At 48.6% G+C, this 27,411-nt stretch overlaps 1 protein-coding gene across 1 annotated transcript; it reads left to right on the top strand.

Annotated features, from left to right (window-relative positions):
- Window positions 1-1,371: 1,371 nt before the first annotated feature.
- On the top strand, window positions 1,372-14,530 carry HOXC12 (homeobox C12). The gene is made up of 3 exons (XM_085562842.1): window positions 1,372-2,629; window positions 2,750-2,907; window positions 9,612-14,530. The coding sequence occupies exons 1-3, from the start codon at window positions 2,286-2,288 to the stop codon at window positions 9,848-9,850; spliced, it is 741 nt and encodes a 246-aa protein (XP_085418968.1). The 5' UTR covers window positions 1,372-2,285; the 3' UTR covers window positions 9,851-14,530.
- The last annotated feature ends 12,881 nt before the right edge of the window (window positions 14,531-27,411 follow it).

The following is a 27,411-nucleotide window of genomic DNA, read 5'->3' as shown; positions in this document are numbered from 1 at the left end:
GAAAATCTTCGAAAAGGCCAAAAATGGTTAAAAATGAATTTAGAAAGCGAAGAACGAGCCCAAAAAAAAGTCGGGAGCGGCTCCCCCGGCCCGTCACGGTCGGGACACAAAACCCGATTTATTAATCAAGGAGGTGACTAATTAATTGATTAATGAGCGGAGCCCGCGCCAGCGCCGCTCCCCTCCCCGGCAGGAGCGGTCTGGGGGTGAAAACCCCGAATATTCCCGGCTAAAAAATGGGAATTTGGGGTTCCGGCAGCGCGGGAGTGGCTGAGAATCGTCGGGAAATGGAATTAAATCCCGAAGGGTTTGGGGGTTTTAATGATTGGCTTTGTGTGCGGGGGGGAAGGAGGGAAAAGGAGGAAAAAAGGGGAAAGGGAGGGAAAAGGGAAAAGGAGGGAAAAGGAGGGAAAAGGGAGGAAAAAAGGGAAAAGGGAGGGAAAAGGGAAAAGGGAGGAAAAAGGGAAAAGGGAGGAAAAAGGGAAAAGGGAGGAAAAAGGGAAAAGGGAGGAAAAAGGGAAAAGGGAGGAAAAAGGGAAAAGGGAGGAAAAAGGGATGGAAAAGGAGGGAAAAGGGAAAAGGGAGGGAAAAAGGGAAAAGGGAGGAAAAAAGGGGAAGGGGAGGAAAAAAGGGAAAAGGGGAGGAAAAAGGATGGAAAAGGAGGGAAAAGGGAAAAGGGAGGGAAAAGGGATGGAAAAGGAGGGGAAAGGAGGAAGAAAGGAGGGAAAAGGAGGAAAAAAGGAAGGGAAAAGAGAAATGGAGCATAAAAAGAGGGAAAAGGGAGGAATAAAGGAGAGAAAGGGAGAGAGAAGGGAGGAAAAAAGGAGGGAAAGGGGAGGATAAAGGGGGGGATAAATGGAGGAAAAAAGGTGATAAAAAGGAGGAAAAAGACGGGAAAAAGGGGAGAAAAGGGGACGAAGGAAGGAGGCAAAGGGGAGGAAGAAAGGAGGGGGAAAATCAGGGAAAAGGAGGAAAAAAATTAGGAAAAAAGGAGGAAAAAAGGGAAGAGAACGGGAGGAACTCGGCGCTGTTTTGTCTGGGCTGGGGAGGGGAGGGGACGGGGAGGGGACACGGGGGGGGAGGGGACACCGGGGGGGGGGGAGGGGACACCGGGGGGGGAGGGGACACCGGGGGGGGAGGGGACACCGGGGGGGGGAGGGGACACCGGGGGGGGGACACGGGGGGGGAGGGGACACCGGGGGGGGGGGAGGGGACGGGGAGGGGACACCGGGGGGGGGACGGGGGGGGGAGGGGATACCGGGGGGGGGAGGGGACACCGGGGGACCCGCGCGGGCCCCACGTGACGGCGGCGCCGGGGCCGCGCCTTTTAACGGCGCTCCATGGCCGGGGCCGCGCAGCGCCCGGCGCCGCCGCTCCGGGGCCGCTCTGCCCCGGGTCCGCCCGGTTCCGCCCGGTTCCGCCCGGTTCCGCCCGGTTCCGCCCGGTTCCGCCCGCTCCGGGGCCGCTGCAGCCCGCTCTGCCTCCCTTCCCCCCCGGTTCTCCCGGTTTCCCCGGTTCCCCCGGTCCTCCCGGTGTCCCCCCGGTGTCCCCTGCTACCCGCGCTACCCCCGCTTCTCTCTCGGTTCCTCCGGTTCTCCCCCGCTCCCCCCGGTCCCCCCGGTGTCTCCCGGTTCTCCCTCACTTCCCCCGGTTCCCCCCGGTCCCCTCGCTGTCCCCGGCTTCCCTCTCCATCTCCCCGGTGTTCCCCGGTCCCCTGGGTGTCCCCCGCTTCCCTCTCGATCCTCCCGGTTCCCCCGGTCCCCCTGCTTAGCCCGGTCCCCTCGGTGTCCCCGGCTTCCCTCTCGGTTCTCCCGGTCCTTCCCCTTCGGTTCTCCCGGTGTCGCCCGTTTCCCCCTCGGTTCTCCCGGTCATTCCCCCTCGGTTCTCCCAGTGTCGCCCGTTTCCCCGTCGGTTGTCCCGGTCCTTCCCTCCCGGTTCTCCCCGCTCCCCCCGGTGTCCCCCGCTTCCCCCTCGGTTCTCCCGGTCCTTCCCTCCCGGTTCTGCCGGTTCTCCCCCGCTTCCCCCGGTGTCCCCCGCTTCCCTCTCGGTTCTCCCGGTTCTCCCCTCTCGGTTGTCCCGGTTCTTCCCCCTCGGTTGTCCCGGTTCTCCCCCGCTCCCCCCGGTGTTCCCCGCTTCCCTCTCGGTTGTCCCGGTTCTCCCCTCTCGGTTGTCCCGGTTCTCCCCCCTCGGTTCTCCCGGTCCTTCCCTCCCGGTTCTCCCCGCTCCCCCCGGTGCCCCGGTAGCCCCGGCAGCCGCCCGGTGGCCGGGGCCGGCCGTGGGGCAGGATGGGCGAGCCCAACCTGCTGAACCCGAGCTTCGTGGGGCCGCTGCTCAACATCCACACGGGCGACGCTTTCTACTTCCCCAACTTCCGCGCGTCGGGCGCGCAGCTCCCGGCGCTGCCCTCGCTGCCCGCGTACCCGCGGCGGGACAACTTCGGCTCGCTGCCCGCCTGGGGCCCCGCGGAGCCCTGCGGGCCCTACGCGCAGCCCTGCCTGCCCTTCGGCCGCGCCTGCGAGCTCGCCCGCGCCGACGGCGACAAGTGCTGCTACCGGGACGGCGACAAGGGCCGCGAGCCCGCCCGGGACGCGCCGCTCCCGGAGCCGCTGCCCGCGGGCAACCCGGGCGGGCTCGGGGGCAGCGTGGGCAGCCTGGGCAACCTGGGCAGCGTGGGCAGCGTGGGCAACCTGGGCAGCGTGGGCAACCTGGGCAACGTGGGCAACCTGGGCAACCTGGGCAACCTGGGCAGCGGCTTCGGCAAGTTCGAGTTCCCCGCGGCCGAGGGCGGCGCGGCGGAGGCGCCGGGCTGCCCGGGCCTGGAGGCGGACTCGGGCTCCGCGCTGCTCGCCCCCGGCGCCAAAGGCGACGCGCCGGGGCTCGTGTCGCCGCTGAGCGCCGGTGGAGGCGGTGAGAGAGCGGGGAGATTCGGGTTTGGGGGGTTTTGGGGGGTTTTTGGGGGTTTTTGGGGTTTTTTTGGGGTTTTCTTGGGGTTTTCTTGGTGGATGGTGGAAGGGCTTCCTCGGGAATTCAGGGGAGCTGCCGGGGCTCGTGTCGCCGCTGAGCGCCGGTGGAGGCGGTGAGAGAGCGGGGAGACTCGGGTTTGGGGGTTTTGGGGATTTTGGGGGGTTTGTGGTTTTTTTGGGGTTTTCTTGGTGCGTGGTGGAAGGGCTTCCCCGGGAATTCAGGGGATCTGTCGCCGCTGAACGCCGGTGGAGGCGGTGAGAGAGCGGGGAGACTCGGGCTTGGGGGGTTTTGGGGGTTTTTTGGGGGTTTTTGGGGTTTTTTTGGGGTTTTCTTGGGGTTTTCTTGGTGGATGGTGGAAGGGCTTCCTCGGGAATTCAGGGGAGCTGCCGGGGCTGGTGTCGCCCCTGAACGCGGGCGGAGGGGGTAAGAGAGCGGGGAGCCCGAATTTGGGGGTTTTGGGGTTTTTTTGGGTTTTCTGGGGTTTTCTTGGTGCGTGGTAGAAGGGCTTCCTCGAGAATTCAGGGGATCTGTCGCCCCTGAACGCGGGCGGAGGCGGTGAGAGAGCGGGGAGCCCCGAATTTGGGGGATTTGTGGGGTTTTTGGGTTTTTTGGGGTTTTCTTGGTGCGTGGTGGAAGCGGTTCCTCGGGAATTCAGGGGAGCTGGCGGGGCTGAACGCGGGCGGAGGCGGTGAGAGAGCGAGGAGCCCCGAATTTGGGGGGTTTGGTTTTTTTGTTTTTTTTGGGGGGGTTTTCTGGGTTTTTTGGGGAGATTTTCTGGGGTTTTCTTGGTGCGTGGTGGAAGGGCTTCCTCGGGAATTCAGGGGATCTGTCGCCCCTGAACGCGGGCGGAGGGGGTAAGAGAGCGGGGAGCCCGAATTTGGGGGGGTTTTGGGGGTTTTGGGGTTTTTTTTGGGTTTTCTGGGGTTTTCTTGGTGCGTGGTGGAAGGGCTTTCCTCGAGAATTCAGGGGATCTGTCGCCCCTGAACGCGGGCGGAGGCGGTGAGAGAGCGAGGAGCCCCGAATTTGGGGGATTTGTGGGGTTTTTGGGTTTTTTGGGGTTTTCTTGGTGCGTGGTGGAAGCGGTTCCTCGGGAATTCAGGGGATCTGTCGCCCCTGAACGCGGGCGGAGGCGGTGAGAGAGCGAGGAGCCCCGAATTTGGGGGATTTGTGGGGTTTTTGGGTTTTTTGGGGTTTTCTTGGTGCGTGGTGGAAGCGGTTCCTCGGGAATTCAGGGGAGCTGCCGGGGCTGGTGTCGCCCCTGAACGCGGGCGGAGGGGGTAAGAGAAAGGGACACGCCGAATTTTGGGGGATTTATGGGGTTTTATGTTTTTTTGGGGCGGGGTTGGGGTTTTATGGGATTTTTAGGTTTTTTTGGGGAGGTTTTAGAGGGTTTTTGGTGGGTGCTGGAAGGGCTTTCCCCCGGGAATTCAGGGGATCTGACGCCCCTGAACGCCGGCGGAGGCGGTGAGAGAACGGGGCACCCCGAATTTGGGGGATTTACGGGGTTTTGGGGGTTTTATGGTTTTTTGGGGGTTTTTGGGGGCTTTCTTGGTGGATGGTGGAAGCGCTTCCTCGGGAATTCAGGGGACGCGGCGGGGCGGCTGCCGCCCCCGGCCGGCGGAGGAGGTGAGAGAATAGGAATTTTTTGGATTTGGGTTTGTTTTGATGGGGTTTTTTGGAGGTTTCATGTGGTTTTTGGTGTCTCTTTGGGGTTTTTTGGGGTTTTAGAAGGTTTCCTCGGTGGCTGGTGGAAGGGTTTTCCCCGGGAATTGAGGGGGTCCGGCGGGGCTGGTGCCGCCCCTGAGCGCCGGCGCAGGTGCCAAGGGAGTTCCTTCGATGGATTTTGGGGTTTTTTGGGGTTTTTTGTTTTTTTTTGGTGGGTTTGGGGGTTTTAGAGGGATTTGTGGCAGGAATTAGAGGGATTTGGGAAGGTTTTCCCCGGCAATGAGGGGACGTGGCGGGGCTGGTGCCGCCCCTGAGCGCGGGGACAGGAGGCGGCGAGAGAATGAATTTCGGGGTTTTGGGGTTTTTGGAGGGTTTTGGCTTTTTTGGGTTTGTTTTTTTTTTGGGGGGGGCGGGTATGGGGGTTTTAGGAGGGTTTTTTGGTGCGTATTAGTGGGATTTGGGAAGGGTTTTCCCCTGGGAATGAGGGGAACGTGGCAGGGCTGGGGTCACCCCTGAAGGCGGCGAGCGGGGATGGATTTTGGGGTGCTTTGGGGCTTTTGAGAGGTTTTTGGGGTTTTTTAGGGGATTTAGAGGGGATTTTTTGGGTGGGTGCTGGAAGGATTTCCCTGGGGAAAAGGAAACGCAGCGGGGCGGGGGTCGCCCCTGAATGTGGGGGGGGGGGGGTACGAGAATGGGGTTTTGGGGTTTTTGGGGTGGATTTCGGTTTTTTTTGTGTGGTTTTGGGATTTTTAGGGTTTGTGATGGGTATTGAAGGGCTTTTGGAAGGGTTTTCCCCGGGAATTTGGGGTTCGCTGGGGTTGGGGTCGCCCCTGAACTCTCCTCTCGCCCAGGTGAGACCCCAGGAATGGGATTTGGGTTATTTTGGGGGTTTTTAGGAATTTTTGAGGATTTTTGGGGAGTGTTTGAAGGGTTCTCCCTGGGGATGAAGGGCACGGAGCGGGGTAGGGACTGGAAATGTTTTATTTTGGGGTTTCTGGTTTTTTTTGGGGTGGTTTTGGGGTAGAGGAGTTTTGGGGTTTTTGGAAGGAATTTTTCGGGTGAGTCCCTGGGAATAAAGGGGACGCGGCGGGGTTGGGGTCACCCCTGAACCTTGGCAGTGGGGTCAAGTTCTGAAAATGGGATTTTTGGGGGGTTTTGGAGGTTTTTTGGGGCGTTTGGAAGGGATTTTTGGTGGCGTTTGGAAAGATTTCCCCGGGGAATTTGGGGTTTTGTGGGGTCGGCGTCGCCCCTGAACGCGCAGAGAGGGGCTCAGGTCCTAAAAAAGGAGGATTTGGGTTTTTGGGCGATTTTGGGGGGGTTCAAAGGGTTTTCCCCGGAAATTTGGGGCTCCGAGGGGTTGGTGGCACCCCTGAACCGTGACAGCGAAGGTCAGGGTCTAAAAAAAGGGGGTTTGGGGTTTTTGGAGGGGTTTTGGGGTTTCTGGGCGGGTTTTGGCTTTTTTTGGAATGGTTTTGGAGATTTTTGAGGGTATTTTTGGGTATTTCGGAGGAGTTTTGGGGTGTTTTGGAAGCGTTTTGGGGTATTATATAGGGTTTGGGGTGTTTTATAGGGTATGGGATATATTGGAAGGGTTTTGGGGTATTTTATAGGGTTTGGGGTATTTTATAGGGTATGGGATATATTAGAAGGGTTTTGGGGTATTTTATAGGGCTCGGGGTATTTTATAAGGTTTGGGATGTTTTTGGAAGGGTTTGGGGATATTTAATGGAGTTTGGGATGTTTCAGAAGGGTTTTGGGGTATTTTATCGGGTTTGGGATGTTTTGGAAGGATTTTGGGGTATTTTATCGGGTTTGGGATGTTTTGGAAGGATTTTGGGGTATTTTATCGGGTTTGGGATGTTTCGGAAGGGTTTTGGGGTATTTTATCGGGTTTGGGATATTTCGGAAGGATTTTGGGGATAGTTAATAGAGTTTGGGATGTTTTGGGAGGATTTTGGGGTATTTTATCGGGTTTGGGATGTTTCGGAAGGATTTTGGGGATATTTAATAGAGTTTGGGATGTTTCGGAAGGGTTTTGGGGTATTTTATAAGGTTTGGGATGTTTTTGGAAGGGTTTGGGGATATTTAATGGAGTTTGGGATGTTTCAGAAGGGTTTTGGGGTATTTTATCGGGTTTGGGATGTTTCGGAAGGATTTTGGGGTACTTTATCGGGTTTGGGATGTTTTGGAAGGATTTTGGGGTACTTTATCGGGTTTGGGATGTTTTGGAAGGATTTTGGGGTATTTTATCGGGTTTTGGATGTTTTGGAAGGGTTTTGGGGTATTTTATCGGGTTTGGGATGTTTCAGAAGGATTTTGGGGTACTTTATCGGGTTTAGGATGTTTCAGAAGGATTTTGGGGTATTTTATCGGGTTTAGGATGTTTCAGGAGGGTTTTCCCAGGGGATTTGGGGTTCGCTGGGGCTGCTGTCACCCCTGAACCCTGGCAGCGGTTACAAGGTCCTAAAAAAACGGGATTTTGGGTTTTTTGGGGAAATCCGGGGTTCAGCGGGGTTGGTGTCACCCCTGAACCGCGGCAGCGAAAGGAGATTTTGGGGTTTTTCTTTGGTTTTGGGGTGTTCTGGAGGGGTTTGGATGGATTTTCCGGGGGGCTCCCGGGGAGTTGGCATGGCGATTTTGGGGTTATTTGGGGGTTTTTTGGTACATTTGGGGTTCCCTGGGCGCCGATGTGGGGTCGGGCCGCTAGGGGTAGCAGCGAAATCCCGAATGTTTTATGGGGTGCCGCCGCTTTTAAGAGAAAAAGCCATAAACACGGAAATATCCCATAAAAAATCCGGGAAGCGGCGGCGGCGACGCGGAAAAATGGGGAAAACGGGAAAAGAATAAAAAATAAAACAACCCCGGGAAGCGTTTTTTGGAGTCACGGGGATGGGAAAAGGGGGAAAATTGGGGAATCCCAAAAAAAAAACAACCCGGGGCGGGTTTGGGGTCACGGGAGGGGGGTGGGAAAATGGGAAAAAAGAGAAAATCCTTAAAAAATCCCAAAAATCCAAACCCTCCGAGCTGGGATCTGGGGTCAGTCCCGGATTTGGGTTTTTTTTCCCATTTTTTGGGAGAGAATCCCAAATTCCCCGCGGCCCCAAAGCTTTGGGGAGTGCGAGGTCACGGGGAAAGGGGGATTTAGGGGGGAAAAAAGGGAAATTGGATTTTTGGGGTGAGGTTTTTAGGGGGAAAAAATGGGAAAAGGCTTTTTTTTTTTTTTTTTTTTTTTTGAGGAAAAGGGAAAATGGGAATTTTGGGGCGTATTTTATTGAAAAGGGGCATTTCGGGGAGGTTTTTTTCAGGGAAAAATGAGGAAAAGGCATTTCGGGGAGGTTTTTTTAGGGGATAAAAGCGGAAAAGGGCATTTTGGGAAGCATTTTATGGAAAGGGGCATTTCGGGGAGGTTTTTTTAGGGGAAATAAGGAGAAAAAGGCATTTTGAGGATGCATTTTTAGGGGATAAAAGTGGAAAAGGGGCATTTCGGGAAGGATTTTTTAGGGAAAAACGAGAAAAAGGCATTTCGAGGAGGTTTTTTAGGGGATAAAAGTGGAAAAGGGAATTTCGGGGAACATTTTATGGAAAAGGGGCATTTCGGGGAGGTTTTTTTAGGGGATAAGAGTGGAAATTAGCATTTCGGGGCGGTTTTTATGGAAAAGGAAAATTTCGGGGAGGATTTTTAGGGGATAAAAGTGGAAAAGGGCATTTCGGGTCGGTTTTAATGCAAAAGGGGATTTCGGGGAGGTTTTTTTCCACAGAAAAAGGGGCAAGGGCGCTGTGGGGCTGCTTTTTCCAGGGAATAAAGGGGAATAAAGGGGATTTCGGGTCGGTTTTAATGCAAAAGGGGATTTCAGGGCGGTTTTTCCAGGGAATAAAGGGGAAAAGGGGATTTCAGGGCGGTTTTTCCAGGAATTAAGGGGAATAAAGGGGATTTGGGGCGGTTTTTATACAAAAGGGAATTTCGGGTCGGTTTTTCCGGGGAATAGAGGGGAATAAAGGGGATTTCGGGGCGGTTTTTCCGGGAATAGAGGGCATTTCGGGGCGGTTTTTCGGGGAATAAAGCGGATTTCGGGTCGGTTTTTCGGGGAATTAAGGGGAATAAAGCGGATTTCGGGCGGTTTTTCGGGGAATAAAGGGGAATAGAGGGGATTTCGGGTGGTTTTTCCTGGAATAAAGGGGAATAGAGGGGATTTCGGGTGGTTTTTTCGGGAATAAAGGGGATTTGGGGCGGTTTTTCCGGGAATTAAGGGGAATAGAGGGATTTTGGGTCGGTTTTTCGGGGAATTAAGGGGAATAAGGGGATTTCTGGTCGGTTTTTCAGGGAATTAAGGGGAATAAAGGGGATTTGGGTCAGTTTTTCCGGGAATAGAGGGATTTGGGGTTGGTTTTTCGGGGAATTAAGGGGAATAGAGGGATTTTGGGTCGGTTTTTTGGGGAATAAAGCGGATTTGGGGTCGGTTTTTCGGGGAATAAAGGGGAATAGAGGGATTTCAGGTCGGTTTTTCGGGGAATAAAGGGGAATAGAGGGGATTTGGGTCGGTTTTTCGGGGAATTAAGGGGAATAAAGGGCATTTCGGGGCGGATTTTCGGGGAATAACGGGATTTCGGGGCGGATTTTCGGGGAATAACGGGATTTTGGGTCGGTTTTTCGGGGAATAAAGGGATTTTCGGGGCGGTTTTTCGGGGAATAACGGGATTTCGGGGCGGATTTTCGGGGAATAAAGGGCATTTCGGGGCGGATTTTCGGGGAATAACGGGATTTCGGGGCGGATTTTCGGGGAATAACGGGATTTTGGGTCGGTTTTTCGGGGAATAAAGGGATTTTCGGGGCGGATTTTCGGGGAATAACGGGATTTCGGGGCGGATTTTCGGGGAATAACGGGATTTTGGGTCGGTTTTTCGGGGAATAAAGCGATTTTCGTGGCGGATTTTTGGGGAATAAAGGGATTTTCGGGGCGCTGAGGTGCCGGCGGGCCCCGCAGGCGGCCCGTGGTTCCCGGGACACGCGCGGGCGCGGAAGAAGCGCAAGCCCTACTCCAAGGTGCAGCTGGCCGAGCTGGAGGGAGAGTTCCTGGCCAACGAGTTCATCACCCGGCAGCGGCGGCGCGAGCTCTCGGACCGCCTGAACCTCAGCGACCAGCAGGTGAAGATCTGGTTCCAGAACCGCCGCATGAAGAAGAAACGACTCCTCCTCCGCGAGCAGGCGCTCTCCTTCTTCTGAGAAACCCAAACCATCGCCGCTCCGGGCGGGATCGGCGACAGGATAAAGGGGAAAGGAGGAAAAATGAAATATTCCCGCCCGGAGACTCTGAGCGCGGCCCCGCGCGGTGAGGTCGGGGGTAAAGGGAATTAAGGAGGGGAAAAAATAATAATAAATTAGAAATAGGGGAAAGCGAGCGGAGGAAAAGCAGAAATTGTTGTAAATATTCCGGCGGTGGGAAGGAAAAATTCCACCGAGGCGGCGGAGGAGGAAGGGGAGCTCAGGTAGGAGCCCGCGGGAATTCACGGATTTCTCCCCAAAATCCGTCCCGGGATTCGGGGACCGGCGCGGGGAAAAGGCAGCGGAAATTCGGAATTTCGGGGGGGAAATCGTGTCCTAAATGATCTGGAATTTGGGTGGGAAAATGGGAATTTTTGCGGGTGGAATGAAGGGATTTGCGGGGAAAATTGGAAACATCGAGGTGGAATCCTAAATGATCGATAATTTGGGTGGAAAATGGGAATTTTTGCGGGTGGAATGAAGGGATTTGCAGGGAAAATTGGAAACATCGAGGTGGAATCCTAAATGATCGATAATTTGGGTGGAAAATGGGAATTTTTGCGGGTGGAATGAAGGGATTTGCGGGGAAAATTGGAAACATCGAGGTGGAATCCTAAATGATTGATAATTTGGGTGGAAAATGGGAATTGATTTCAGTTGGAATTTGGAATTTTTTTTGGGGGGGGGGGAAAATTGACGTGGTGCCCGAAAGGATTGGTAATTTGAGTGGAAAATGGGAATTTTTGGGGATGGAATGTGGGATTTGGGGAGAAAATGGGAAAAATCGAGGTGGTGATTTAAATGATCGGTAATTTGGGTGGAAAATGGGAAATTTTGGGGGTGGAATGAAGGGATTTGGGGAAAATCGAGACAAAGCCCGTCTGGAAATTGGATTTCTTGCTGGAATCGGCTCTGGTCAGGGCAGAAAAAAAAGAATTTTTCCTCTTTTTGGAGATTTTCCTTCCCTCTCTCCACGATTTTCCAGCGTTTATTTGAAATGTCCCAAAATTCCATCTTCCCTCTTCCCAAAAATCTTTTTTTTTGTTTAATTTATTTTTTCCCGTGGCAGGGATGCGGTTTTGGGGTGAAAACGCTGGAAATTGGGCAGGAAAATCAAATCCCATTTTCCAGCAGTTAATCCCCAAATCCTGTCAGAACTCGGGACATTCCCGGGCGCTTTTTTCCTCCCACCAAACCGATTAAAATCCCCCAAAATGGGAGAAAATTCCTTTCATTGTCAGGAAATCCAAGCCAGCCGCGCACCCGCTCCAAACCCACGGCTTTTGGTGGAAATTTGGGTTTTTTCCTCCCGAAAAATCCCGATTTGGGGCCTTTTCAGGCACCAGGAATGGGATTTTCCCATTTTTTCTCCTCAGTTTTGGCGATTCCCGGTTGGAGTTGGCGCTCGAGGCACTTTTGGGATTTTCGGGATGTGGGGAAGGAGCTTCTCCTGCGATTTCGGGGGAACAAAGGGCGGGGAAACGGAGAAATGTCCGGGGAAAATGGGATTTTTCGGCGGGGGAGGTGGATTTTGGGGCTAATTCCATGGAAAATCGGGATTTTCCCACGCGCCGCCTTCGCCGCGTTCACGGTCACGGCCGCGCCGCTTTTATGGGCGAATCCCAGAAAAAAAACCGGGAAAATCCCAAAAAACTCGGGCTGGAAGGAGCTTTTCCCACTTTTCCTGCGCCCTTTTTCCTCCGCGCTCCATCCCGGGCGTCTCCTCCTCCTTTTCTCCTTTTCTCCTTTTCTCCTTTTCTCCTTTTCTCACCCATTTTGTCCCGTTTTCCCCCATTTTACCCCACTAGCTTTTTTTTTTTTTCCTTATTTTTTCATGTTTTTCCCGACATTTCCCTTTTCTTTTGTCTAATTTCCCCCCCCAATTTTCCTCCTTTTTTCCCTTTATCCTCCTTTTATTCCTCCTTTCCCCCCTTTTTTCCCCAAATTTTTCCTCTTTTTTTCCCCTTTCCCCACCTTCTCACTTCATTTCTATTTTTCCCATTCCCACCCCAATTATTCCCATTTTTATCCCTTCCCGAGTTTTTTTGGCCAGGAAAAAAAAATGGCCCAAAACCCCAATTTTGGGGTCAGGAACCCCCTTTTCCAATTTTTCAAAATTTTCACCTTTTCTCTCTTATTTATCCCTTTTTTCCCATTTTTCCCATTTTTCCCCCTTTTCCCCTCTCCCTCTCCGCGCCGCCTCGGGGCCGTGCAATAAATTCCCAAAACGCCTCAAAATCCCCATTTTTGGGTGGTTTCGCTCCAGCCCCGCCACGTGCAATGGGAAAATTCAATTTTTGGGGGGAATTTTGGGGTTCCGGGTGCTCCCTGAGGAGATTTTGGGGCCGTTTCGCGTCCTGGGGTGAGGAAATCATCGAAAACCCCAAATTTTGGTGAATTTTGGGTCCAAAACCCCTCCTGGCGCGGGGGCGGGAGGATGAGACTTCGGAATTTTGTGGGATTTACCCCAAAAATCCCAAACGGAGCCGCGGCCTTCTGGGAAATCCAAATAAAATGAAATAAAACGAGAATAAAACGGAAATAAATGGAGAATAAAGGGAGAATTTAATAGAAAACTGGAAATAAAAGGAAAATCGAAGCGAAAAGTGAGACTGAAATGAGAATAAAGTGAAAAAAAATGGAAAGGAAGTGGGAATGAAATTTAAAAATGGAACGGAAATGGGAATGAAATGGAAATATGGAAATTAGAGGAAAATTAAATGGAAAAAAACCGGAAATTAAATGGGAAATTGAGAATGAAATTGAAAAATGGGAACAAAATGGAAAGAAAATGAGCGTAAAATGGAAATATGAATATGGAAGGGAAATGACATTTTTCAAAAGGTCATAAATTGGAAAAAATAAAAAATAAAATTCTTCTCGACCCTCCCCTCCGCGAAAAATGCCCGAAAATGCCCGAAAATGCCCGAAAATGTCCGAAAATGCCCGAAAATGCCCGAAAATGGGAATTCGTGGCCGGTTCGGGCCCGCGGCAATGAACGGAGGAGTTCCCGCGGTTATGAATTAACGAATTAATGAATTCGCGCGGTAATTAGCGCGGTAATTGGCGGGAAATCCGCGGCCTCTATGCAAGGTCTGTACAAAGTTTCGGCTGCTGGCTGTAATTAACGGGGAAGTAATTAATGAGTGGATTAATTAATGAATGTGCTGATGTCATTTCTGAGGAGAATAAAGAAACTCAGCCCAAAGCTGCGCCGTGCTAATTTCTTGCTGCTATTATTATTATTATTTTATTTTAATTTATTTTAAATTTTGTTTATGTTTCTTTTGTCATTTTAATGTTATTTTCATTTTTAAAAAATTTATTTATTTTCGTTTCGTAGTTCTATTTTCTGTTTCTATTTCTATTATTACTTTATTGCTAACTTATTACTTATTTTCATTATTATTGTTATTATTATTCGTGATTAAAATGACAAATCGCGCTTGAAATCCATCAAAAACGAGAGAAAAATCAAAACTTTGGCTTTTTTTTTTTTTTTTTTACTTTTTGAGGGTGAAAATAATTTTTAAATGTACCAAAGAGAAATGTGCAGAGAAATTCAAAATATCGAGAGAAAAACTGGGGCAAAATCCCGGGAAAACAAAAATTCTGGGAGATAAAAAGCTGGAAATTTTTTTTTTTTTTGGGAACGACCTGGAATGAGAGGCTCGTTTTGGGAATTTGGGATCCTTTTGTCCACGGGCCCAGCCTGAAACCTCCCCAAAAATTTGAGAATAATTTGAATTTTCGGACAACGAATTCCAGCGGGAAACCCGCATGGAGGAGCGGAAGAAATGAGGAAAAAACGGGGGGAAAAAATCGGGAAAATATCGGGAAAAAATCGCTTTTTTTTTTCCTGGCTGGCTGGGCCGCGAGGGGCCCCGGCGGGGTTTTAATTGGCGGGGATTAATTAATGAACGAAGGAACGAAGGAGTCTCGTTGAGGGGAGATGGATGAAGGCGCGGCCGCGGAAACGAATGAGGAGAAAAACCCGAAATGAAAGGGGGAAACCCGAGATAAAAGATAAAAACTCAAAATGAATGAGAAAAATCCGAAATAAAAGATAAAAACTCAAAATTAATGAGAAAAATCCGAAATAAAAGATAAAAACTCAAAATGAATGAGAGAAATCCGAAATGAATGAGAAAAATCCGAAATAAAAGATAAAAACTCAAAATGAATGAGAAAAATCCGAAATGAAAGAGAAAAACCCGAAATAAAAGATAAAAACTCAAAATGAATGAGAAAAATCCGAAATGAAAGAGAAAAACCCGAACTAATTTTCCCATTTTTATTCCCTTTCCCCTTTTCCCCGTTTTTTATTCCCTCTTTTTCCCTTTTTTCCCCTTTTTCTCCCCATTTCTTTTTGGGATCCTGGAAGGACCCGGGCGGTGCTTTTGGGGTCCTGAGGGACCCAAACCCCAAATCCTCGAATTCTGAAAGCCCCAAATCCCCAACCCCAATCCCCAAATTCTCAAACCCCAAACGCCAAAATCCCAAAACCTCAAACCCCAAATCCCAAATCCCCAACCCCAATCCCCAAATTCTCAAACCCCAAACGCCAACCCCCAAATCCCCAAATCCCAAACCCCCAAATCCCAAACCCCCAACCCCAATCCCCAAATTCTCAAACTCCAAACGCCGAAAACCCAAAACCCCAAACCCCAAATCCTCGAATTCTGAAAGTCCCAAATCCCCAACCCCAATTCCCAAATTCTCAAACCCCAAACGCCAACCCCCAAATCCCCAAATCCCAAACCCCCAAATCCCAAATCTCCAACCCCAATCCCCAAATTCTCAAACCCCAAACCTCCAAACCCCAAATCCTCGAATTCTGAAAGCCCCAAACCCCCAACCCCAATCCCCAAATTCTCAAACCCCAAACGCCAACACCCAAATCCCCAAATCCCAAATCCCCAAATCCCAAACCCAATCCCCAAATTCTCAAACCCCAAACGCCAAAATCCCAAAACCCCAAACCCCAAATCCTCGAATTCTGAAAGCCCCAAATCCCAAACCCCCAAATCCCAAACCCCCAACCCCAATCCCCAAATTCTCAAACCCCAAACCTCCAAACCCCAAAACCCCAAACCCCAAAACCCCCAAACCCTAATCCCAAACCCCCAAATTCCCAATTCCCAAAACCCCAGACACCAAACCCCAAATTCTCAAACCCCAAACCCCAAATTCTTAATTCCCAAACCTCCAAACCCCCAAATTCCCAAATTATCCAACCCCCAAATCCCCCAAACCCCAAATCCCAAATCGCAGCCCTCAAACCCCCAAACTCCAAATCCCCGAACCCCAAATCCCCAAATTCTCCAACCCCAAATCCCCAAATCCCCCAACCCCCAAATCCCCAAATCCCAACCCTAAAACCCCCAAAATCCAAATCCCCCCAGACCCCAAATCCCCAAATCCCAAACCCCAAATCCCCAAATTCTCAAACCCCAAATCCCAAACCCTAATCCCAAATCTCTAAATCCCCAAACCCCGAATTCTCAAATCCCAAATCCCAAACCCTAATCCCAAATCTCTAAATCCCCAAACCCCAAATCCCCAAATCCCAACCCTAAAACCCCCAAACTCCAAATCCCCCCAAACTCCAAATCCCCAAATCCCAAACCCCAAATCCCCAAATCCCAAACCCCAAATCCCCAAATTCTCAAACCCCAAATCCCAAACCCTAATCCCAAATCCCCAAATCCCCAAATCCCCAAATCCCCAAATTCCCCAACCCCCAAATCCCCAAATCTCAAACCCCAAACCCCCAAATCCCCAAATCCCAAATCCCCAAATCCCAAACCCCCAAATCCCCAAATCCCCAAATCCCAAACCCCAAACCCCAAACCCCCAAATCCCCAAATCCCCAAATCCCCAAATTCCCTAACCCCCAAATCCCCAAATCCCCAAATTCTCAAACCCCAAATCCCAAACCCTAATTCCAAATCCCCAAATCCCCAAACCCCAAATCCCCAAACCCCAAACCCCCAAATCCCCAAATCCCAAACCCCAAATCCCCAAATCCCCAAATCCCAACCCCCAAATCCCCAAATTCTCAAACCCCAAATCCCAAACTCTAATCCCAAATCCCCAAATCCCCAAATTCCCCAACCCCAAACCCCCAAATCCCCAAATTCCCCAACCCCAAACCCCCAAATCCCCAAACCCCAAATCCCCAAATCCCAAACCCCCAACCCTAATTTCCCGCTTTTCCCGGCCCATCCCGACCCCGATTTTTGGGGATTTTTGCCCCGCGTCCCTTTGGGATTTTTTTGGGGCGCCGCAGAGATGAAACCCCCGCCCCGCCCTAAACCCGCGCCCCGAAAAAAATCCCCTTTTCCCTTTTCGCGGCCCCAAATCCGCCGCTCCCGACCCCAAAATCCAAGCGAAGCCCCGCCGCCCTAAATTCGGCGTTTTGGGCTTTTTTCTGTGCCTAAAAGGAGAAAAAAAATCCGATTTTTCCCAGCGAGGCTTTGTTGTTGTTGTGGGTTTTATTAAGGAAAAAATGGATTTTAGGGAGGATTTTTTTTGGGAAAAAAAAAGGAAAAAAAAGGAAGGGGAATTTGGGGCAAACCTCGCTGCTTTCTGTGGGGTCCGAGCGGATTTTTGGGAGAAATGCGGGAAAGGGAAGAAACGGCCGGAAAAGCCCCAAATTCCAACGATCCCATAAATTCCCTTCCCCCTCCCGCTCAGCCCATTAAAAAAAAGGGGCGAAAATCGGGATTTGGGGGCGATTTTGGGGCGATTCTGCGGCTTTTTGGGCTCGGGGCCGGCCCAGCCGCGCTTTTGGGGTGAAAATGGGATTTTTGGGGGATTTTGGGCCGTTCCCGCCGCCTTTTCCCGGGATTTCCGCGGGAGGAGCCGCGGGGCGGGCAAAGTGAAGGTCAAGTTAAGCTCAGCCGGCGCTGCGCCCGCTCCTTCCCCTTTTTGCCCTTTTTCCCCGTTTTTTTCCCCATTTTCCCCCTTTATTTTAACCGAACCCCCTTTTCCATCCCCGCCGTTGCACCCCCAAATCCGCCAGGTCGGTTTTAGGGAAGATTTCCCCTCCAAATTCTCATTTTTACCACCAAATTCTGATTTTTTTTCCCCCCTCCACGAGGCTTCAAATCCTTTTTTTTTCCTAAATTTCGCTCCGTTTTTCTCCCTTTCCCCCCATTTTTCCCCTTTTTTCCCCATTTCCCGCCCCATTTTCGTCGCCTTGGGGATGAAAAACCAGCAGGAAAATCCAAATTTAGGTTAAAAAACACGAAATCGGCGAAATTCGCTCGGTAAGAGGGGAAAAAAAGGGGGCGGGGGAGGAAAATGGGAAAATTCCGATTTTTTTTTTTTTGTTTGATGTTTTTGGGGCATTTTTTGCTTTAATGGGGGATCTTTTCCCCCCCTCTTTATTTGTAATTATTCCCCTATTTTTTATTTTTTCCTTTTTTCGGGGATTTTTTCGTATTTCTTTTTTTTTCCTTTTTTTTTTTGTGCCCTTTGTTTCCCTCCTCGCCCCCCCCCCACCGCGAGCTACCGGCGCTAAAAAATTGGAAAAATTCCGATTTCCCCCCGCAAATTCCCCATTATCCCCCGATTTTCACCCCGGGAGTGCCTTAAAAACCCAAAAAAATCCGAATTAAACACGCGGACGGGGTGAAAGGGCGATTTCGCAGAAATTTGCCTAAAATTCGAATTATTTTAGGGAAATTCGTGCCGAAACCTCCCGGGGTTTCAGCGGGATGGGGTAAAGCGGCGATAAATGGAATAAAATGTGGATTTTTGGGGTAAATTGGACGATTTTGGGGTTTTTCCGGAGGTGCCCGGGATAGAAATTTGATTTTTTTTTTAAATAAAAATGGGAGAAAAATAAGGAAAAAAGAGAGGAGGTGAGAAAATAATAAAAAAACAAAAAAGGAAAAAAGGGATTTTTTTCCCATTTAAAATTAGATGAAAGAGGGGGAAAAGCCAATAAAAGTTTAACTTTGCGGGGGAATAAAGAGAGAAATAAAGAAATCAATCAAAAATCTGATTTTCAGGGGATTTCCGGCCCTAATCCCGGGGATTTGGGGTGGAAAATGCGAATTTTATTGGAAAAAGGGCGCGGGAATTCCGGGCGGTCCAGGCATGGATGGAAAAATGAGAATTTTCCGCTTTTTTCTCCCAAAATTTATCCCCGAAGAGGTGAAAAAAAAAACCCGGGAAAGATTTTATTTCCATTCAATCCAACGGGAATCCCGAATTCCGCGAGTTTTTCCCAAAAACCCGAAAAAATCGGCAAAAAAAAAAAAAAAATCCAGTGAAAAAAGCCCCAAACTAAGGGGAAAATAACCAAAATATAAAAATATAACGAGCGGAACCCTTGGGAATGAAAAATGCGGATTTTAGGGGTGAAAGACGCCGGGAAAATCCCAAAATTTATCCCAAATCTTCATTTTGGGGCCACTCCGCAGAGATTTGGGGTCCTGCTTTTTAAAAAAATCGAATTTTCCCCCCCAAATTCCCGATTTTTGCTGCTTTTTCCCCCCAAATTCCCGATTTTTCCACATCCCCGCCCAAATTCCCGATTTTTTCTCTATTCCCCCCAAATTACCTTTTTTCCTTCCTTCCCTCCAATTCCCCATTTTTCTGCATTTCGCTCCCCCAAATTCCCGATTTTTCCTCTTTTTTCCCCATTTTGGCGGCGCTGCCGAAGTTTTCCCGAGGATCCGCTGGACAATAAAGAAAAATGGGAATTCCCGAGGTTTCCTGTGCTTTTTTTGGAGTTTATTTTGGGGTTTTTTGTTTGGTTTTTGGGGTTTTTTTTGGGATTTATTTTGTGGTTTTTTGGGTTTTTTTTGGGGGCGGTTTTTGGAGATTTTGGGGGCTTTTATTTTGGTTTTTTTTTTTTTTTTGAGGTTTTGGGGGGTTTTCGGGTTTTTTTTTTTTTTGGTTAAAAGCGGCGGGATTGGGGTCGGGGTGAGGGTTGGGCTTTGTTTCCATCCCAGCCCAAATTCCCGGAATTTCACCCCAATTCCCCCAAATTTCGCCTTTTGGAGCCGGGCGGGGGGAATAAAAAATGGGAATGGGTGGGAATTGGGGATTGGGATGGAGAAAATGGGGAAAAATGGGAAAAATATGGGATTAAAGGGGGAAAAAATGGGGAAAATATGGGAATAAAGCGTGGAGAAATGGAAATAAATGCAGGAAAATTGTGGGGGAAATGGTGAAAAATGGGAATAAAGGGGGGAAAAGTGGTGAAAAAGGGGGAAGAAATGGTGGAAAATGAGAATAAATGGACAAAAACTGGGAATAAAGGGTGGAAATGTGGGGATAAATGGGGGAAAAGGAGAAAATTTGGGAATAAATAATAAAAATTTGGAAATAAATGGAGAAAAATCGGGAATTCGCTGCTGGGCCAGGAGCCGGGAATTTCCTTTTCTCCCTCTTCTTTCCTTTGTTTTACATTTAATTTATTTTATTTCATTATATATTCCATTTCCTTTGTATTTTTTAAAGTATTATGCCATTTTTATGATTTCTTTCATTCATTATTTCTTTTATTCATCTATTATTGATGCCTTTCTTAATTATTTTATTTCTTTGTTCATTATTTATTTCAGTCTTGAGTTATTTATTTATGTCATTCTATATTTATTTCATTTTTAAAGAATTCTTTCACTCTTTTATTGTTTATTTCCATTTTTAAATCATATCTTTCCTCTTCTCATCACTCATCTCATTTTTTAAAGTCCTTTATTTCCTTTTCCCTGTATTTACTTCAATTTCTTAAATTATCTATTTCCTTTTCTCGTTACTTATTTCGTTTTTTATTATCATTATCATTCCTTTTTTATTATTGCGACTCCAGCTGAGGAAATCCGGGCAGGAAAACCCAAAAAAAAACCCCAAACCGGCGGCTAAAATTTGCTTTTTTCCCCCCTCTGGCCGTTGATTTTCGGGCCCAAAAATCGCTTTTTTCCCCCCAAAAGCATCAGCGAAATTCGAGGTAAAATCGGATTTTTCCAGAGCCGCGAGCTCAGCCAGGCCGGGCTCAAATCTCTTTAATTTTCTTTTTATTTCTCTTTTTTGTTTATTTTTTAAAAGTCCCTCCCTCCCCCACTTTTTATATCTTTTCCCTTTTAAAACTCCTTTAAATATATATATTTTTAATTTTTTAGCCCTTTAAACTCTTTCAAATCTATTTAAGATATTTTTCCCTTTTAAACTCTTTTAAATATAATTTTTTATAATTTTTTGCTCTTCTCAACTCCCTTAAATACCGTTTTAAATTTTATTTTGCTTCAAACACCCTTAAATATCTTTTTTTGCCCTTTCTACTCCCTGAAATACAATTTTTTTTTCTCTTTAAACTCCCATAAAAACCCATTTTTTAATATTTTTTGTGTGTTTTTTCCCCGCCACACCCCGAGAACAAAGAATCCTTTCTCCACCACCACCAAAAATCTCCTTGGGGCGAACTTTGGGCTGAAAAAATTGATTTAACTCCGGCCCGGGGCTAAAAAAACAAATATCCTTGGGCGGGGGAAAAAAGGAAAATAAAGAAAATAAAGAAGATTTATTGGGAAAAGTTCAAGTCCAGGCTTCGCCCAAATCCAAACAAAACTCGGATTTTTCTGGGCCCATTTCCAGGGTTTTTGGGAAGGAAAAGGCCCCGAAAATGCCGAATTTTGGGGGTTTTTTTGGGGCTAAAATCGCTTTTTTAGAGCGGGGATCGCGGAGCCGGGATTTGGGGTTTTCCAGCGGATTTTGGGGATTTCTGGGGGAATTTGGGGATGGGAGAAGCTCCGGGTGTGGCAATGGGGGAAAATGGGAATTTCGCATTAATTTTGGGTAGGAAAAAGGGAAAAACGGGAGTTTCGTGTTGATTTGGGGCGGAGAAGGGGAATAAAAGGGAGTTTTGCATTAATTTTGGGTAGGAAAATGGGGGGAAATGGGAATTTCGCATTGGTTTTGGGTAGGGAACAAGGAAAAATGGGAATTTGGCATTAATTTGTGAGGGGGGGAAGCACCCGGTTTTGGAATGGAGAAAATGGGTATTTGGCATTTATTTTGGGTAGGAAAAAGGGGAAAAAAAAGGGAATTCCAGCTGAGTTTTGCGGAGGAGAGCAACCCCCCAAAAAAAAAAAGAAATAAAAGTGAATTTCCACCTTTAATGGTGGAAAATGTGCAGGGACCTCGAGTCTGCTCCTCCTTTTCCGTCCGAAAAAAAACCCAAAAAAACAACAACAACAACAACAAAAAATAACAAAACAAAAAAAAAGGGAAAATAGAAATCTCCCGATTGGGGGATTTTCTGCAGCGGGGCTTTCAAACCCCCAAAATCCGATTTTTTTGGTTTTTTCCCTGGTTGCTGTGCCTGCGTGGCCACGGGCGCGCCCGTGCTGCCCTTTGGCCCGGCCGGGATGAAGCCGCTCCCGGTGTTTCAATTTTACGGGTTTTGGTTTTTCTGTTTTTCCTGTTTTTTCCCGTTTTCCGCGGCAATCGGAGCCGCCGCTCCCGGTGTTTCAATTTTATGGTTTTGGTTTTTTCTGCTTTTCCTGTTTTTTCCCGTTTTCCGCGGCAATCGGAGCCGCCGCTCCCGGTGTTTCAATTTTACGGGTTTTGGTTTTTTCTGCTTTTTCTGTTTTTTCCCGTTTTCCGCGGCAATCGGAGCCGCCGCTCCCGGTGGTCGGATCCAAGCGCCGGGACCGGCCCGGGACCGGCTTTAAACCGGGACAGACCCGGGACCGACCCGGGACCGAACCGGGACCAGCTTTAAACCGGGACAGACCCGGGACCGACCCGGGACAGACCCGGGACCGGCTTTAAACCGGGACAGACCCGGGACCGACCCGGGACCGGCCGCGGCGGCTGCAAATGGCAAAGCTGCCGGAAAAACCCGAACCCGCATTGCAAACCCAAAAAAACCCCTTTTCACCCCAAAAAAACCCCTTTTACAGCCCAAAAAAAACCCTTTTCACCCCAAAAAAAACCCTTTTACAGCCCAAAAAAATCCCTTTTCACCCCAAAAAAACCCTTTTACAGCCCAAAAAAATCCCTTTTCACCCCAAAAAAACCCTTTTACAGCCCAAAATAAACCCTTTTTCACCCCAAAACCTGCCGGAAAACCCCGAACCCGCATTGCGACCCCAAAAAAAATCCCTTTTCACCCCAAAAAAAACCCTTTTACAGCCCAAAAAAATCTCCTTTTCACCCCAAAACCTGCCTTGAAAACCCCAAACCCACATTGCGACCCAAAAAAATCCCTTTTCACCCCAAAAAACCCCCTTTTTCACCCCAAAACCTGCATTGCAACCCATAAAAAACTCTTTTTCACCCCCAAAAAAAACCATTTTCACCCCAAAACCTGCATTGCAACCCATAAAAAAAACCCTTTTCACCCCAAAACCTACCTTGAAAACCCCGAACCCGCATTGCGACCCAAAAAAAACCCTTTTCACCCCAAAAAAACCCTTTTTCACCCCAAAACCTGCATTGCAACCCCCAAAAAACCCCTTTTCACCCCAAAGCCTGCATTGCAACCCCAAAAAAAAACCTTTTTCACCCAAAAAACCCCTTTTTCACCCAAAAAAAACCCTTTTTGCACCCCAAAACCTGCATTTAAACACCAAAACCCCCCCTTTTTACACCCCAAAACCCACATTACAACCCCAAAAAAACCCTTTTTACACCCCAAAACCTGCATTTCAACCTTAAATAAAACCTTTTTGCACCACAAAACTCTCATTTAAACACCAAAAAATCCTTTTTACACCCCAAAACCCGCATTTAAACCCCGAAAAAACTCATTTTTACATCCAAGATTTGCCTTTAAACCCCAAAACCTCCTTTTTATACCCCAAAACCTCCTTTTTATACCCCAAAACCCGCCTTTAAACCCCAAAATCCGCCTTTAAACCCCGGCCCCACGCCCGGGCTCGGATTTAAATCCTTTTTCCCTCCGATTTTGGGTTATTTTTGGGTTATTTTGGGGGGTTTTGGGGTTTCAGGATTTTAGGACGAGCTCGAATTCCCCCTCCGGTTAAAAACCCGTGCTCGGAGCTTCCCGTGGGGTCCAAAATTCCCCTAAAAAGTGAATTTTAAACCATTTTTTCCCCATTTTAAAGGGAGATGCTCCAGTGGAGGGAATTGCGTGGGGTAAAAAAATAATAATTAAGCTCATAAAAAATCCCAGAAGATCGTTAGTTCGGAGTCCGGGATTAATATCGCCCCATAAAAACCCCGCTTAAAGCCGCGCTGACACTTTAATTAAAAGTTTTGCCCCAAAACGCCATAAAAAGATTGAAAAAAATGGGATTAGGAACAGGGAAAAATTCCTGGATTCCGGCTCGGAGTGGCGGATTTTTATTTGTTTTTATTTCGGTTTTTATTTCCAGTTTTATTGGGATAAAACCCCTCGTCCCTCAATTCCGGGGATATTTATTTGTGTTTTCAGCCCGCCCCGGTCCCTTATAAAAAGGGAAAAAAAGGGATTTTATGGGAACGGGGAAAGGGATTTTATGGGAACGGGGAGGACAAAGCCAAAGGAAAAGGGTGGGGAAAGCCCGAAATTAATTGGAATTATTTGGAATGGGAAGCGGCGAGCGAGGCGGGCGCGGGCTCCGAGAATTCCCAACAAATCCCAAAATCCCGGGCGGAATTCCCGGCGGGGCTCGGGAGGCGCCGCCGCAATTCCCAGGATTTTCCTCCTCGGGAATTTTTGCCAGCGGGGCTCTTCGCTCCAGGAAAATCAACAATTTCCCCCTTTTTTTCGGGATATTTTGATTTTCAGCCGCTGCCCCGCTCCTCCAGGGAGATTTTTTCCCATTTTTCCCACTTTTTCCCCTGGAATTTCGTGACCCCCATGGAAAAAAATCCAACTGCGAGTGGATGGGAGCGAAATAAATGGAATTAAATTGGGGAGAGCATGGAGGAGCCAGCCCGGAGCGCCCCTTTGGGATTTTGGGGTGAAATTCCCATTTTTTGGGGTGGATTTCTTATTTTGGGGTGAAATTCCCATTATTTTGGGGTGGAATTCTTATTTTGGGGTGAAATTCCCATTATTTTGGGGTGGATTTCTTATTTTGGGGTGAAATTCCCATTATTTTGGGGTGGAATTCCCATTACTTAGGGTGGATTTTTTATGTGGGGTGAAATTCCCATTATTTAGGGGTGAAATTCTCGTTATTTTTGGGTGAATTTGTTATTTGGGGCTGAAATTGCCATTATTTAGGGGTGAAATTCCCATTTCTTGGGATGAATTTGTTATTTTGGGGTAAAATCCGGGCGATCTGTGGGTGAAATTCCGATTATTTGGGGTGGATTTGTTGCTTTATTTCGATTTTTTAATCTCAGCGAACCCACAGCGGCCGTCGAGGCTTTTCGTACTCCTGAAATTTCTCTTTTTTCCCTTATATTTCCTGCTAGATTGATGAAAAAATTTTTAAAACCCCGAATTTCCCGTTTTTCCATCGGGGAAGGCTCAGAAATCCCAACCCAGGAGAAAAACCCGATTTATCCCCAATTATTCCAGGGAATTTCGCTCTTCCAGAACTGCGGGAATGAGGCGGGAAAAGCCCCGATCCCACAGAAATTCAGATTTTTCCCCTTCCCGAGCGATTCTTTTAAATGAAAATCCCTTTTTCAAAAATTAAATTTGGACAATTCCGAGGCGAACCCACCCAATATCCGTCCGCGCTCCGATATTTCGATTTTTTTCCCGGGATAAATTCCAGCAGGACGGGGATCAGAGAGGATTCCAGGCGCGAGACAAACGACTTTAATCAAAATTCTCTTTTTTTTTTTTTTTCATTTTAATTCGGGACTGAACGAGGGAAGCGCCGCCATTGATTGACAATAAACCCGCGCATGAAATATTCAATACCGGGATAAATATTTCAGGGAGAAGGGAGACTTTGGAATATTGATCAGGCAGAGATTTCATTTCCTTTATTTTCCTCGATAATCCGCGAAATCCGCACCAAAATTCATTAAAAACAGCATTTTAAATTCATGAAAAATATCATTAAAATATAATTTTAAATATCATTTAAAATTCATTTGAAATACATTTAAAAATCATTTTAAATTCATGTAAAATACATTTAAAAACTCCGGGCCTGCTCCGGGTTTAAAGTTGGGACTCTTCGCGCGCTCCGGAGCGGAATTTTTTCCATCAAAAGCACGCGCAGAGGAGTAATTAGCGTTTGTTAGGGGCTCGTTAATTAGCGCTTAATTCCCCCGGTCGGGAGGGATTTATAATTTCGCTGAATTCCCGTTTATTGGGGAAAAAGTTCCCCCTGCAACTCCCGAGGTTTTATGGAGCTGCCTGAAGCTTTTGCAGGGATGGGAATAATAAATTAGAATAATCAGAGTGATTAAAATCTTGATAAAATTGGGATTTTCCAGCCCTTGGAGCGCCAAGCCCCGCTGGAGGCGGCGGGAGGGGAAAATGGGGAAAAAAGGGAAAAAAAGGTGGAAAAAAGGTGGAAAAAAGGGAAGAAAATTAAGGGAGAAAGGGGAAAAAAAGAGAAAATGAGGGGAAAAAGAGAGGGAATAAAAAGGGGAAAGGGAAGGGGAAAAGGGAAGGGGAAAGAAGAAGAAAAAAGGGAAGAAAAAAGAGAAAATGGAGAAAAAGGAGGAAAAGGAAAAGAGCGAGAAGGGAGGGAAAGGATGAAAAAGGAGCGAGAAGGGGAAGGAAAAAGGGGGAGGAAGAAAAAAAGGGAGGAAAAAAAGGAGAAGAAAAACGGGTGAAAAGGGAAGAAAATGAGAAAGAGCAAAAAAGGGATGAGAGGGAAAAAAGAGAAAAAAGGGGGAAGGAAGAAAAGGGGCAGAAAGAGCAAAAAACGGGGAAAGAGGGGAAGAAACAGAAAAACTTGGAAGAAAAAGAAAAGAAGCGACAAGAGAGGGAAGGAGAGAAAGAGAATGAAAGGGGGAAAGGGAAAAAATTGGAAGAAAAATAAAAATATAAAAAGCGAGAAGAGGGGAGAGATAAAAAGAAAAAAGAGTAAAAAGGGAGGAAGAAAAGAAAAGGGGAAGAAAGGGGAAGAAGAGAAAAAAGAGCAAGAAAGGGGGAAAGAGGGGAAAAAACAATTTTAAAATTGGAAGAAAGAGAGCAAGCAGAGGGAGAGAGAGAAGGAAAAAGAGGAATAAAGGCGGGGGAACAGCAAAAAATGGAAGGAAAATAAAGAGAAAAAGAGGGAGAAGAGGAGAGAATAAAAAAAGAGCAAGAAAGGGGGAAATGGAAAAAAAAATGTAAGTAAAATAAAAATAACGAGGAGAAAGAAAAAAAAGAGGAAGAAAGGGGGAAAGAGGAGAACTACAGTAAAAAATTGGAAGGAAACAAAAAAGAGTGAGAAGAGGAGAAAGAAAAAGAGGAAGAAAGGGGGAAAGAGGAAAAACACAGTTAAAAACCAAAAAAAAACCAAAAACGCGAGGAGGAGAAATAAAAAAAGAAAAGAGCGAGAAAGGAGGGGATAAAAACCCCACCAAGTTCCCCAGGCGGGGGCTGCGCTGGGAGCCGCGGAGCGGGAGCGGGGCTGGAAATGCCCCCGGGATGGAAATGCCCCCGGGGCGGGCAGGAATTGCCCCTAACCCGGGATGGAAATGCCCCCGGGCCGGGCAGGAATTGCCCCCGCTGTTGGGCAGGAATTGCCCCCGGGCCGGGCAGGAATTGCCCCCGCTGTTGGGCAGGAATTGCCCCCGGGCTGGGCAGGAATTGCCCCCGGGCTGGGCAGGAATTGCCCCTAACCCGGGATGGAAATGCCCCCGGGGCTGGAAATGCCCTCGGGACTGGAAATGCCCTCGGGACTGGGCTGGAATTGCCCCCGGAGCAGGAATTGCCCCCGGGGCAGGAATTGCCCCCGGAGCCGGAGCTGCCCCCGGATCGGGCAGGAATTTCCCGCGATTTGGGGCAGGAATTTCCCGCGATTTGGGGCAGGAATTTCCCGCGATTTGGGGCAGGAATTGCCCCCGGATCGGGCAGGAATTGCCCCCGCTTTGGGGCAAGAATTGCCCCCGCTTTGGGGCAGGAATCGCCCCCGTTTTTGGGCAGGAATCGCCCCGTTTTTGGGCAGGAATTTCCCCCGCTTTGGGGCAGGAATTGCCCCCGTTTTTGGGCAGGAATCGCCCCGTTTTTGGGCAGGAATCGCCCCGCTTTGGGGCAGGAATTGCCCCCGTTTTTGGGCAGGAATCGCCCCGTTTTTGGGCAGGAATCGCCCCGCTTTGGGGCAGGAATCGCCCCCGGGGCCGGAGCCGCCCCCGGGCCGGGCCCGGCTCTCGCTGCCCGGGGCCGGGCCCGGCTCTTACCGCAGCGCGGCCCCTCCTGCGGCGCTCCCGGCCGATAAATGACAAATAAATGACAATTTCTGCTCCGGCATCACGTGGAGCTCGGCAGCGACTGAGGCGGAGCGCGCGTCATCCTCGCCTCCCCAAAATTCCCTTTTTTTTTCACCCTCCGCGCCGCTTTTCCCCCTCCCTCCCCCGCTCTTTCCACACACACACAGGAAAAAAAAAAAAAAGAAAAAAAAAAGGAGGAAAAAAAAAAAAGGCGAAAAAA

Source organism: Lonchura striata, chromosome 29 (assembly GCF_050655825.1).
Source record: "Lonchura striata isolate lonStrDom1 chromosome 29, ASM5065582v1, whole genome shotgun sequence".
In the NCBI taxonomy this organism is placed as follows: domain Eukaryota; kingdom Metazoa; phylum Chordata; class Aves; order Passeriformes; family Estrildidae; genus Lonchura; species Lonchura striata.
Note: the sequence above shows the minus strand (reverse complement) of the source record. Positions and strands in the feature narration are given on the sequence as shown.